Source organism: Carassius gibelio, chromosome A24, assembly GCF_023724105.1.
Source record: "Carassius gibelio isolate Cgi1373 ecotype wild population from Czech Republic chromosome A24, carGib1.2-hapl.c, whole genome shotgun sequence".
Taxonomy (NCBI): Eukaryota; Metazoa; Chordata; class Actinopteri; order Cypriniformes; family Cyprinidae; genus Carassius; species Carassius gibelio.
The window spans coordinates 3,749,560-3,765,023 of NC_068394.1; the positions used below are offsets into that span (position 1 = coordinate 3,749,560).

Here is a 15,464-nt window from a genome sequence, read left to right on the forward strand (position 1 = left end):
TTATATTATATTACATTATATTACGTTATATATAATTTTATTCTTTTTTTATTTTCCTATTAAATAAATATTGAAAAAATTGGACCTTATTAATATGCTAATGATCATTATTATATTGTATTGTATTACATTACATTACAGTATAGTTGAGTATTTTATCGTATTGTATCCTTACCAACCCTATTAAATATATGTATATTTTCCAAAAAATATAAAATAAATATAAAATGAAAACCTTGGGTTTGCACATGACCTTGATAATTCATGATCATTTCTCTAAACGTGAGACCTCAGTAATGTGCTAATGATCATTTACAGTTTTCACGTACATGTCAAAGTAATCGTGCAAATTGCAGAAATGATGGTGTGTTTTTCACCTCTCGCCCCTCATTTGAGCTCAGTAGAAACGTTGCAGTACCTCGCGTGTGTTTTTGGGATGTGGAAATGACTGTGACCAGAATGATTAACCCACATTAGCTGCAATAATAATGAGTCTCCGCTGGTAATGAGATAAGTACTCTCATGAATGCATTTACCTTTTTAATCACTTGGATTGTACCATGCTGATGAACAACAGAAACTGACACTAATCGCAGATACCCATAATGCACCTTGGATACTAGCCATTTAAATGTTTGTATTTTCAGCCTTCAGTGAAGATGATCTCGAACTTGGAAATGTATGTTTTTGTTTCTTTAATCTGCAATTTCATTCATTTTTACATCTGTCAGTATTTCAGGCATGCTCTTTAAGGATTTGAACAATCACTCTGTGTCCGAACTCATCTCCCGTTTGGTGTGTTTCAGAGCAAGAGGAGTCGTTTGAGTTCATCATTGTGTCCCTGACGGGTCAGATGTGGCACTTTGTGGCGTCCACGTATGAGGAGAGAGAGCTCTGGGTTCAGGCCATCGAGAGCCAGATATTTGCCAGCCTACAGTGCTGTGAGAGCAGCAAGAACAAGGTAAGATGATATTATGTTTATTTAGATACTGTGGAAATAGATGAATATGCCTTATATGTACCCTTCTGCTCTTTTCAAACTGTGCTATCTGAATTATTATGCCACATAGTCTCGATTAGGAAGCCAGAGTGATGCAGTGACCATCCAGTCCATCAGGAACATGAGGGGAAACAGCTTCTGTGCAGACTGTGACGCTCCCAGTGAGTAAAACATCTCTGGACATGAAGCTAGATTCCTTTTATTAGACATTTTATCGTATGTTTGTCTTTTCCTTTGCTTTGCTTTGTAGTGTCATGAGATATAATGTGATGAAGTACTTTAAAACAATAATAATAAAAAATAATGTAAAATAAAATGTTTAATAATTTAATAAAAAAGGTTTTTATTTTTTGTTGGGTAGTTTCACCCACATTAAAATAATAGAAAATAAAATAATTAAAAATAATAACGTTAACTTTGATCGTTTAATTTAAAATAAATAACGTTTAAGACATTTTTCTATTTTTGTTGGGTAGTTTCACCCACTTATAATACAAATAATATAAAAATAATAAATAATTGTTCGACGTTTTGTTGCGTAGTTTCACTCACATTAAAATAATAAAACATAATTAAAAATAACAAAATGTAAAATTAATAAAAATAAGTTTTCGGACACTTTTTGGGGTGGATTCACACACTTTAAAATAATACAAATATATATTTTTAAATATGTAGAAATTAATTTTAAAATTTTCAGACAATTCTTTTTCTTTTTTTTTTGTTGGATAGTTTCTTCCACATTTTTACACTTGGAATACTAGTGGTTTATGGCATAATGATTATTGAAAATGACCCATCAGACCACACGCAATCAAGCATGTCAGAGTTTGAATTGAATAAAATGCAATATTGGTTTTGGGAAACTGAAATGTAACTGTCTCTCAGATCCGGACTGGGCCAGTCTGAACCTCGGCGCTCTGATCTGTATCGAGTGCTCCGGGATGCACAGGAACCTGGGCACCCATCTGTCCCGCGTACGGTCTCTGGACCTGGACGACTGGCCTGTGGAGCTCAGCATGGTGATGACGGCCATCGGGAACGCCATGGCCAACAGTGTATGGGAGGGCTGTGTGGAAGGATACACCAAACCTGGGGTGGACAGCACCAGGTGGGTCAACTGTCCACAGCATTAGCTGCTAGCTCAAAAAATCAAGTTTTGCTAGCAACTTTATTTTTTATTTTGCACAAGTTTAAAAACAAATTTCAAAGGCTTATATATGCACTACATGTTCAAGAGTGAAATGTGGCACTGTGTTGTTTTACACGTGAGCAGTTCATGATCTGGTGTTTTCAGTGTCTCAGAATCTCTGGGTTTACAATAAACGTGGGAGTTTGTGTCACTTATAATGTGCATTTGATAACGCAATAAGTGCTTATTGTCAACAAAATAGACTCTTTAACTCTTTCCCCTCCATTGACGAGTTATCTCATTTAAAAGACAACGCTTCCCCGCCACTGACGAGTTTTTACGGCTTTTTGTTTTCACTGTTATACACTTGGGGGCGCTATTACACATCTTCTGAACGAGTACAAAACCTCCCGAACAAAAACACACGTGAACCGGAGAGAGAAAACGAGCGATCTCTTATGTAAACAGATGGATATTAAAAATTAAGCGATCATTAGCAACAGACTGCACATATATATAAAAAAAACACATAATGTTATGGATTAAAATGTTGCTCCAGGAAGCGGAATATGTCTGTGCAAGCTTTGGAGGTATTGATGGAAGCGATTTACCGGATTTATACTTTGATATTAATACTGAATATTATCCAGAAATATTCTCTGCCTTTTGCTCGAAATTATGCATTTTTATGAAACCTACCTATGTTCAAGAATTGATAAAAAAAAAGTAGAGACTTTGATCTTTATTTTGGGGTATTGCATATTCAAATAATCATACAGCAAAATATACTGTATTTATATAAAAATAAATATACATAAAATTTAAGTGAAAATAAAGTGGCTGGCAACTTTTTTCAAAAATGCTAGTGAGGAAAGAGTTAAAGTCTTCCAGCATATTTTTGCCAGAATGAAAGCTTTATTGTTTAACATTCAAAAATGAATCAAGAATAGTGTAAATATTAGTGTGAAATTATTTGTATTATTATTATTACTCTGTTTTTTTTAGAGTGAAGTATTAAAATAGTAGTCTCTAATTTTTTTTTTTTTTTTATTTAATAGCAGAAATGATGATAATAAGCACTATTATTATACTATTATTGTTTTAGAATAACATTAATATAATATAATTTTTGGCTAAATTGTGCCACTCTAAAGCAAGCACCACAAACCTGGAGCTTTTTTTTTTTTTTCTAAATTGCCATTTTTACTTAATCATGACTTAATCCTGTTCTATAAATGTTTTATGAATTAGTTTTCCGAACAGTCAATCAGTCAACATTAAACATGGCAGCTGTAAGTGTTTAAGAAAGTGAAAAGTAGTGTTTGAAGATTGGGCTCTTTTTTCAGGATGTGAAAGCATATTCAATAAGCATTATAGCCAGTGTGGTTTAACCCTCTGGAGTCTAAGGGTATTTTTGGGGCCTTGAGAAGTTTTGTCATGCCCTGACATTTGTGCTTTTTTCAGTTTCTTATAAATATCTAAATGGGTAAAGTCTAATATCACTGTAATCAGCACAAACTGGGCTATAATAATATGTGAAAGGCATGCATGTACATGATTGTATTTTTGAGAAAAAAAATGTTATGCATGGTTAGTGAAAAACTAAAAATGTTAAATCACTTGCATAAGGCAATAAAACACATACATAAAATTGGTTGCCGGAAAAGTTGAGAACTGGAGCTTGTAGCCTAGAATTTTTCTTTCTGAATGATGTGAAAATCATCTTGTTTACTCATTCACAGAAAACAATATATTGATTTAAATTTTCTAAAACACTTTTTGTTGGTAAAAGTCATATGCGAGTAGGCGTCAACTATCATGAATATCATTGTGATTTACACCTGAGAAGACAAAGGCCTGCATAATGAGCTGCATAATGAGCCTCTCATTCAACTGTGCCACTGTGAGGGAGGACTTACAAGAAAGAATGTGAGAACAAAATAAAAGTATATAATTTTATGTTTGTAGTTTATTAAGAATATATTTAATTATCCCAAAACATAATTTAATATCCACTTGGGGGAGCAGTTAAACAGTTTATTAGGAACAATCAAAGCTGACTTTCAAACAATTTTTTTGGCATCATTACTCCAGTCACACAATCCTTCAGAAATCCTTTTAACAAACTTATTTTCTACCAAATAAACCCCATTTATTATCATCATCATTATTATTATTATTATTAATGTTGAAAAGAGCTGATAATATTTTTCAGGTTTTTTTAGGGGGAATAAATCGAAAGAACTGCATTGTTTTTACATTTGTTAGAGTTATCTCTATTTGTCACATTTATATTATTTACATCAAGCTTTTGAATGGTATAGTATTGTATATTGTTATTGAAACTTCATAATGTTTCACTTGATTATACGTTTAGTCAGGAATTATAGTTTGGAAAAAGTCTTTGGAAAAAGTCTAACTAGTAAAATGTTTACACTTTATGTGAAAACTAGTACAAATAAATAAAAAGAGACTTACTCATGTTTATGATCTCTGCTGAATAAAGTGCTTCATTCTTTTTTCTGAGGAAATCCATTTCTCAAATCCTCAACCACACCACATCTTTTTGGGGTGAATTATGTCTTAGTCCTCTCATCACGAAGCAAACAGTAAAATAAAATAAAAACTTGAAGAATAGTCTCGCTGCTTTTTCTTCTGTGTGGGTGTATTCAAGCCGCGCGCTTCAGTTTTAATCTGAATAGCGCGTTAAGCGCGGGGGCGTGGTCACATTAGATATAATGAGCGGAGATATGAAAAACAGACATTGCGTTGTTTTCATATGGATTACTTTATCTCAGAATATTTGTTTTCGGCAGCACTTGTTTAGTTTAAAAGTAGACATTCCAGACTTTCTATAGATATCTCTCTCATGTCTCTTCTTTGAGTATTCACGGAGTTACAGTTCATTTTAATGAAATGTTTGTACATGACGATCAGCGGAGACAAAGACTGTAGACAGCGCACCTTGCTTGTTATCTTTATTTTATAAGTGCACAAAGGTTTTTTGTTATTATGTCTGTATCCAAAAAAAACTAGACCCTTTACAGATTCGATTGATGTATTGCTCTTATCTGTACGATTAAAACTGAAAGTGTAATTTAAGTTCTTTTCGGGGTTATCAGGAGAAAATGACTCAAAACGCATATATGCGTTAATCGACTCGAAAGGGTTAAATGATCAATGACTGGATCGTGTGAGGGTCTTCACCCAAATCATCGCTCCATTAGTGCTGTTTGAAGAAGATGAGATACTACAGGAGATAATCGGGTCCATAGACCATTGTCCGGAGCTGCTCACCTGCTCCGCTTCCAGGCGATGTCTCGAGGTGTTTCCCGCTTTAAGCCTGACACACTCGCTCAAATTCCCAGTCTGTCTAATGACCTGGAGAAAAGAGTGTTTTTGGTGGCAATTAAGGACACTATTAAAGTCCCAAACCGCTCCCCTGAGGGCTGAACTGAGAGCTCTGGATGGCTCTGACAGCTATCCATCACTCAGAGGGGTGAATCAGTCACTCCTCAGGGTATAAATCCACACCGCCTGGCCTGCGCCGCTTTGGTCTAGTGCATCATAATGCAGGATTTATTGCAATGCTGCTGCATTGGCTGCTGAACTCTGTCTTATGCATTTATCTAATTTGGGATGACAGTATCTAGCATGTAATTCATCATGCATGTTTGTGTTACGTGATGTGAATGATGCCTAAAAGGGTGTGGCTTATTGAGGAGAGTTCTGCTCTTACTTTTTTCAGTGACTGAACTTATGATTTTTGCCAAGTGCATGATTAAACAAGTCAAAGAAATCCCACAGATTTAAACCGAAGGAGGCCATGTCAAGAGACTACGATATTATTGAGATCTGAGAACGGAAAACCACCTAGCAGCAAGGTTATTATAGTTTTGCATGTTTCATTAGTTGGAATATTTTTTTTGTTTGACTTTTTGACTTTTGTCAGATTGTCAGGGAGCTCAATCTGAGAAAAGAACACGAAAAGATAACAAATAATACCGTATTTTCCGGACTATAAGTCGCACTTTTTTTCATAGTTTGGCTGGTCCTGCGACTTATAGTCAGGTGCGACTTATTTATCAAAATTAATTTGACATGAACCGAGAGAAATGAACTAAGACAAATGAATCAAGAGAAAATATTACCGCCTCCAGCCGCCAGAGGGCGCTCTATGCTGCTCAGTGCTCCTGTAGTCTACGCCTGTAAACATAGAGCGCCCTCTCGTGGCTGTAGACGGTAATGTTTTCTCTTGGATTTTGGTTCTAAATAAATGCGACTTATATATGTTTTTTTCCTCATCATGACGTATTTTTGGACTGATGCGACTTATACTCAGGTGCGACTTTATAGTCCCAAAAACACGGTAATAAAAAAAACTTTAAATACAGCTTTTCAATTATCACAGCTTATATAGTGTTTTGGCATCGACAACCCAAGTGCATTTTACCTCAAACTTGTGACAGTTAACTTTCTTAAGTAGCAATCACTTCTCGGGTCGACATTAACACACTGACAAAATTATATTCAGAATTAAAAATATTTTAATACCACTTTTTAATGTTTGATTGTGTAAAGGTGTTCACGAGATACCAACTTTTCGCAAACTTGCTTCCAACAATCATTCTCATGAGCCCCTTTCACACTGCATGTTGGACCCGTCATATTGCCGGAACATTGCCGGGTCGCCTTCTGTGTGAAAGCAAACACGTCCTGGGATTGATTCTGGCATAGAACCCGGGTCGGGGACCAAGTAACAAGTAACCCGGGACGAGCGCTATGTGAACAAAAGCCAGATCTAATGCCGTGTCGAAGTGATGACGCGCGTTATCGCGCGACTCTTTTACCTGCTGTTTTGAAGAACAGGATTTCTCTCAGTGGAGAGCGTGAACGAAGATGTAACAACTGCCCTACAAAAGAGATAGCATCTCCTCACCACCCGAGGTGCTTCACCTCTCTGTCTCTGTTCTTTTCTCTCACTCGGCAGCGAGCGATGGCTCACAGTTATCTATTGAGTGCTTGGCGGGCTGCAGCCGAGTGCTTTTGACTTGATGAAAGATTATTGATGCTGATATCCCCCTCACACTTCAGTCGTCAAGACGGGCTCGCTGCCGGAGGAGGGAATGTTTTTCATTGTCAGGAGAATCTGACGGTTCACGGCATCCTCCATTTCTCCCGTTCTCTCGCTCGCTCGCTCACTCATTCTCTCATCCGCTCGGACAAAAATCTCATTACCGTCATAACTGATTTTCTTCAGCCAAAAAGTAATGGGTGAAACATGGTGTGTAATCAGAGTGCACATATATTCAATACGTAGTCATCAGGGTGCATTTGTTAATTTTTTTCCCACTACATGACAGTAATTACTGGTGTATCATTTATTATATATATATATATATATATATATATATATATATATATATATAGATATGTGTGTGTGTGTGTGTGTGTGTGTGTGTGTGTCTAATGCTAGAAAAACACTGATAATAATATCATATATATATATATATATATATATATATATATATATATATATATATATATATATATATATATACACACAAACAAACACATTTAAATTTAAATTGATTTTTTTTTCTCCAGTTTAACATTTTCTAGTTAGTAACTTCTACTTATTTCTACTTAATTCTACTTATTACAATTATTTGTCAAAGCAACATTTCAATTTAGTTCAAATTTTTTATATTTTTTATTAATTTAATTTATTTTAAATTTAATGTATTTTTTATTAAAGCTTAATAACAATTATGAAAAATGTTTTAATAGTTTTAGTTAACGTTAATAATCCTTAATATTATTACAAAATTATTAACTAATTTTAAGTGCCAGTTCTCATAAAATAAATTGTTCCATAGAGAATATAAGAATTAATATAGTAATAATCGTTTATAATATTTTGTATTTATATATATATATATATAGAGAGAGAGAGAGAGAGAGAGAGAGAGGGTGTGTGTGTGTGTGTGTGTGGTGTGTTTGTCAAACAGAAACTCTTTTTTTATTTAAAAATGATTATTGCTATATTCTATGTGTCTGAGCATATTAAATTATACAAGCTTTAATTGAATATATATGAAATTTTAAAACTTACATTTTGCTGAAGATGGTCCGAGTAAACACAGTTCAGAGTCACGGTTACAGTGTTGGTCATTCACTCATTCGTATGAATGGGTCACTTGGACGATCAATTATACATGTATCATCACAATGTGCTTTGACATCAGTGAGTTGAGTAATGGGCTGGTTTTACCGTCGTGCAGTCAGGCAGGATTGATTTAAAACTCATCAGGGAGGTGAAAACTAACATCCGAGTGAGGGTGTTCTCTCAGCTCATTTACAGCCCTGATGACTCATTTAAAGCCCATCACACAAGCCATGCGCTGCTGTAATGGGCTCTAGATTACTCGCATACACACTTTACCATGAGCTAAACACAAATACTCACATGTGGCAAAGTCTTACACTGTGGGATCATAATGAAAGCTACATTTGTATCACTATCTTAAGACTGATGATATAACGGTTTAGATTTTTTTTTTTTTTTTTTTTCAGAAGTTGAAGTTTTAAAGAAAGGTTGAAATTTTGGATTTAATTAAATTAAATATTTATTTTACAGGGTTTTTTTTTTCATTCCATCCAAGCACTTATAAAAGTTCAATAATAATAATAATAAAACTTATATATATATATATATATATATATATATGTATGTATATGTGTGTGTATATATATCATAGTATTTTTAAAAAGCGCATAAAAGTTTAAAATCTTAAAGATTTCTTTAAATATATTTTAATACAAATTTTCTTTCGTTAGTTTTTATTTATTCTTTTTAAACAAGTCGATGTATTTAGATGTTTATTTTCCATTATTTGTATTTATTCTGTTCAAACACATTATAGTACGGAGATTTTCAAATGTTTTTATTGCACATTTTTTATTTTAGTATCATAACTTTGAAATGTAAACATTATTATATTTTCTCCAACTGTGATGATAAACAGTCAGATTTCAGTTATTGTATATTATAAATCCAGCTTTGACTTGGAAACTCGTGCGTGTCTGCTGATGTGTTTCCAGCTGTTGAAATTATAAATATTGTTTTAATTATTGAGCAGCGTCAATCGATCATGGAGCTCTGTAGGTACTCTATTAAGCAAATTGATAGACTTATGATAGATTTACACAGTTTTGCCATCGATCTTGCAGGGGTAGAGAGGATAGAGGCGCTGCAGAGGTCGGTTCTTTAGAGCTTAAATTAGAAATTGGCAGTTGTGTGTGTTTTGGCATCAACTCTAATTACCTGACACCCTTGTGCCACACGACTGAGAGAATTCCTTCAGTTGTTCGTGAGACGGGATGCTGACGATTTACACACAGGTTTGGCTTTGATTAGGATCGCTACGTTAGATTATTGTTCTTATAACTCTGTTTAAACTGTATATAATACTGAAACCTTGAGTTTAACATGCGCTTATTAAACACTAAATATGTGTTTATATCTGTATTGTATCGTGGTTATTATAGTTAATAAAATGTCAAAAAAATATATTATTTAAATAAAAAATATTTTTTTAATAATATATAATAAACGGAAATAACGAAATATTTTAAAAAGCTATTTATTGCTATATTTAATTATTTTATGTCAATTGCAAAAAAAAATTCTAATGTTCATTTAGTTTAATCAAATGCGCTAAAATAATTAACATTGAATTTAAAATGAGTAGGAATTATATATTTTTTAAATCATTAAAAATGATGGAAACGCGACAAATTGAATAAAACTTTTACATTAAAATATAAACATTCTAAAAATACGAACTAATAAGACAAAAACTGATTTGTATTTGTTATGTATTTATCTATGTGTATTTATTCGCTCAACTCTTTATTTTCCTCCTTTTCTTTGCTCTTCTGTTGCTGGACTGAAAGAGATAGCGATTGTGCGTCTCACACACACACACACAGTGCCCTTCGGCCAGAGCAGGTAATAGCTCTGATGATCCTCCAGTTTGTTTCAGAAATAATTTGCCCTTGCATCTTGGCCACAGGGCAGAGGCACTAATACAAATGAATCACTTCACTAACCTCCTTCCCCCTCTTCCACCTGTCCTCTCTTCTCTCTCGTTCTTCAGCGGTCGGGGTTTCATGTGTTGGGTTCAGATGTTGTTTTGCTTCCATTAATGTGTTTTTTGTATGTTTTAGCCAATCAGGTGAGAGCTAGTGTTTGATTGACAGCTCAGTTATAAAGTAATGTACAGTATGGGAACAGATGTGACAAGCTTGATTAGACACCACAATCTCATTTAATGGCATATAGTGTTTGATAAGAACTAGTAAAAAAAAAACTGTACAATTAGACAGAGCAATGGTGCAGTTTACAGTATTTCTCCTCATCAGTGAACGCTGAGGTTGAGGTTTCACTAAAGGTTTGATTGTTATTGTATACATCAGCGGCTGACTTAAATACTGGAATGATAAATGTCTGACATCATGAATTGCTTTTGTTGTTGCGCATTTTCTTTTTCCCTTCTGGCAATGAAAATGTGTTTTGCTCTCTTGTGGTACATTTTTCAAAGTATTGTTTGTGCTCTCATAGCCCCCTGCAGAAAATGTATTCAAGACAAGAAACGTGTTTTTATTTTTCGGCATTTTTACGATGGTCAGATGATTGACTGCTTTAGATGGATGGATGGATGGATGGATGGAAAATAAGGTCTCCATTATGAACCTACAATCAATGTTTGGCACTATTTTAGCTTCACAACACATTCAAATAATTAATAATGAATCAGTTTTAATTTATATGTTGATTATTTTTTATTTAATGCCTATTAATTTTTTAATGTTACAAATATTATTTTTTAATGAAAAAAAATTGCGAAAATAGTGCACCCTGAAGAGCAAGTGAGTTATTAAATATCGCTGTTGTTGGTCAAAAATACAGCAAAAACACAAATATTGTGAAATATTATTACAATTTAAAATAACTATTTTCGATTTGAATAAATTTAAAAATTATTTTTTATAATTATTCCTGTGATTTAAAGCTGTATTTTCAGCATTATTACTCCAGTCTTCAGTGTCACATGGTTCTTCAGAAATCATTTGATTATGCTGATTTGCTGCTCAAAAAACATTTCTGAATATTGTTATTATCACTTACATTTATTCATTTATTATCATTATTATTTATTTTAATTATTACTATTTATTCATTCAGTTATTATCAGTGTTGAAAACATATGCCTCTTCATATCTTTGTGAAAACCATCATATTTTTCTTTTCAGGATACTTTAATGAAAAGAAAGTTCAAAAGAACGACATTTATTTGAAATATAAACCTTTTGTAACATTATAAATATCTGTACTGTAACTTTTGATCAATTGAATGCCTTCTTAGTAAATATAAAATTATTAATTTCCTATGTTTTTAATATACAGTATTATAGTCCACTCTCAGTTTGTGGTTTGGTTAATTAAACTTTTTTTGCACACATGATTGAAGAATCAGAAGGACTCGTGTTGTAGAAACATTAAAGCTCTGTTTGTGTGTGTTAAGTGTGTAGTACATGAAGCGTCATTCATAACAGTGAACTACACACTGACACTGTCTCACTGCAAACACTTCCCTCTCTTTCTTTCGCTCTCTCTCCTTTACAAACACTCATTCCCTGCTGGTTGGGATCTGTGTGATGTGTCTTTTGAGAGTTTCAGGGGGTTGTTTTGTGTTTGTGTGCTGGCGAGGCTCTTCAGAAGTTCCCCTTCCTCTGAGCCCCTCTTACCTCCATGAACCCATTCACTTCCTGGCTCTGCGTTCTGATTGGTCGTTTGGTGAAGAGGGCATGCACCTTCCTCCACGCCCTCGTCAGATGAGTCTCCCACTTTCACTTGCATGTCCAATTTCTTTTGGATCTTCCTGGAGAGACACCTCCCCCCGAGTGTGCACTAAGTAGGGACCCTCTCATAAATCCCTGTGTGCTGTTTAGTGTGGGTTGAGTAATTGGCCTGCTGTCTCTTCCTCTGTGTTGGAGTTCATTCATCTGTTCCTGATTCTCTGGGCCAGGCAACAGGAATCAGTTTCCCGTTTGGGAGATCATTAGGGTCAGCTGATGCTAGGAAAGCTCTTGTAAAAGCTTGACTCAAAAAAACACGAGTTTAATGTTAATTTATTTATCCATACATTTATCCATCTGTATTTGTTGTGAAAAGTGGGCTGTAATATTTGCCTTTGAATTATTATATTAATATTACAATTTACATGTTATCATTAATATAATTATATTTGAATGTTGTTTTTATATTTTTATACGTTATAATTATGTGTATACACATATATGCAATACGTAGTTATAATTATGTGTTTTATATATATATATATATATATATATATATATATATATATATATATATAGTGTGTGTGTGTTTATATATTTATATATATATTTCGTGTATATATAATTATATATTTAGTGTATATATTTGTAATAAATAGTTATAATTATATATATATAATTAATATTAAAATAATAGTTTTTTTGTTATAATAATTATTCTGAATTTGTGTATATATATATATATATATATATATATATATGTGTGTGTGTGTGTGTGTGTGTGTGTGTGTGTGTGTGTTTCATTTCAAACTCATTTAGAATTAACTGTATTTACATTTAATTGATAATATCCACAGAAAATTTTGTTTGTTTTCCTGTTATTTATAATAACATATTTTTACTGTTTTTAATAGGTTTTTTTTATAAATAGATGTATTTGATTTAAATATATTCACTCACAATTGAAATATTATTCAAATTACAAATATATATATTTTACAGTGCAGTATTATATTTCAAAAATATTTATAATTAAGTGTATTTATATTAATTTCATAAAAACAATTATGTAAATAATATTAATTTTAATTACAATTTGATATTAAAGATAATAGCCTTTTTTTCTTAAGTATAATGCGCACTTATCAGTCATGCACAATAATACATTAAGAAATACATTTCATGTTGACTTTACTGATTTATTATTGAGTGATATTATGAGGTGTTCATTTTATTGTTGTTCTCTTTGAAGCAGTTAACAGCGTTTAAAGTCAAGTGAGATATAAAGAGTATCTGGTCTCCTTTTCAGGCTTCTAGTCTCTCTCACACTCCAGTCCCCCGATGTCCCCCAAGCAACCCTGATATCCACTGCAAATATGTGTGTACCGGTGTGTGTGTGTGTGTGTGTGTGTGTGTTTCCTGAATGTGGTTTTCTCCCCCTGCAGAGAGAATCTTCCCTCCATCTCCTCACTCTTTCCTGGCCTCCTCGTCCCTCCCTCGCTTTTGACACGCTAAAGCTGCACATTTTATTTTTCTTCCTCCTGCCGAGAGGAAGTGTCTTTTCATGGCTTCTCGGCTTTCTCCCATAAACCCCTCCACACAGTGCCCTGTGTTTGGATTGGGTCTCCATTTCAAACAAAAGTCTGAGGCGGGATTACCAGCCCCTCTCTTCCTCTCTCTCACACTTCTCCTTTCAAGTGGCAGTGTCCGGAGGATTTGAGAAGCCTGTTGCTGCTTCTGAAATCTTCCTCCTTCCTTCTCAAGGACAGGTGACCGTAAACTGACTGAGAGAATGTTAAAAAGCTTCATACCGATTCAGATTAGTTGTGTATGGAAGCTTAAACGCATGCAAAATGCTGATTAAATCCTCCACTAATGCCCTGATGTCTTATAAATCTCATCTCAAATAAATAGAAACCGTTTAGCGACTTCCATAAATCTCAGACTCACGTAGCAAAGCAATAATTTCATTTTATTTTGAATTTGGAGAGATCACAAAGCTCCAACAACAACAAAGAAGTACCTCGTTTATTTTAATTGATTTGTTTTTAATTGTGGATAGATATCATAAGGCTCTTAAAACAATAAAAAAGTACCTTATTTTATTTTGAATGTGGACAAATTTAGAATAAAATAAAAAATAAGGTACTCTTTGTTGTTTTTAGAACTTTATTTTATTTTATTTTGCATTCAAAGTGAATGTGGACAGAAATATGTGAACTAAAAATAACTTTCATTTTACCATATTTTATTTTATTTTATTTTATTTTATTTTATTTTATTTTATTTTATTTTATTTTATTTTATTTTATTTTATTTTATTTTATTTTATTTTATTTTATTTTATTTTATTTTATTTTATTTTATTTTATTTTATTTTATTTTATTTTATTTTATTTTGAATGTGGACATATATAATGAAGCTCCAAAAATAACATTTTATTTTATAGTCAAAGTAAATGTGAACAGATGCCATAGAGCTCCTAAAAATAACTTTCCTATTTTATTTCACCTTTTTTTTATGTAGACTTACAACAAGGCTCCTAAATAACAAAATAATAATAATAATAATAATATAAAAATTCATACCAAAGTTTTATGTGAAGAAAAGACCAAAATTCGTTGAAATCGTCTTAAATACAATGTCAGGCCAAACTGAGTTTCTTGTCAAATCTTCACTGACGTCAGACCTGTCTCTTTTCATCTTATTGCACCAAATTTGATTTCAGATTTGATCTGTTCCTCACAGAAATCCGTCATGTCTTCAAAGGACTTGGAATACAGTGCGCAAATAGTATGCCCCGCTTCTATGGTTCCTTTATGATCGTTTAGGGAGTTTGACAGGAAAAAATGCAGCGTGAACATTCATCAAAGCATCTCCTTTTGTTTTCACACAAACAAAAAGTTCATTTAATTCAAAGTCACTTTAGGTGACCCTGTGAATCTGTTATGAATGAATCTGAATCTGTCCTTGTTAAACTAGTGTAAACTCACCCTCCTCCTTCCCCAAACCTCTCGCACTTTAAACCTCTCTCCTCCTGAACTTTTAGAGTCGCCCACCCTCTTAAACCCCTGCGATGGCATGGAGGGTTTCCTGTAAAGAATTCAGATGAAGAGAGAACAACAGGGTGGGTCTCCTCAGAAGAAAAACAAGCTTTGAAAGATTGACTGCTGAAGGAGGAGGGGAGGGAGGGAGGCTAATTACACACACACACACACACACACACACACACACACTGAAGAACAATTCACTGAGCCCAGAGTCCATTCACTTGCTCTCTGCCTTGTTCACAAAGACCTGTCAGGATTTTCAGAGAAACAGCATTAAAGATGTGGCTTACTTAATTAGCTCATGCCATTGTTGCCAAAGTGACTTAAACAACACTTGCTCGTACACACGCGATTGTCTTCGGGGGAATATAATGGTGGCATGGGATAACAGATTATCAGTTTGGAGATGCCACAACA

General features: G+C 33.5%; 1 protein-coding gene across 4 annotated transcripts in view; it reads left to right on the forward strand.

The window, feature by feature from the left end:
• The window catches only part of agap3 (ArfGAP with GTPase domain, ankyrin repeat and PH domain 3), a 143,019-nt gene that overhangs the window by 121,153 nt on the left and 6,402 nt on the right, over positions 1-15,464 (forward strand). For all 4 annotated transcript variants that reach the window (XM_052542900.1, XM_052542902.1, XM_052542901.1 and 1 more), the window contains exons 14-16: positions 807-961; positions 1,071-1,161; positions 1,889-2,111. In XM_052542900.1, coding sequence (XP_052398860.1) covers positions 807-961; positions 1,071-1,161; positions 1,889-2,111 — 469 coding nt within the window. The remainder of the gene's footprint in view (positions 1-806; positions 962-1,070; positions 1,162-1,888; positions 2,112-15,464) is intronic.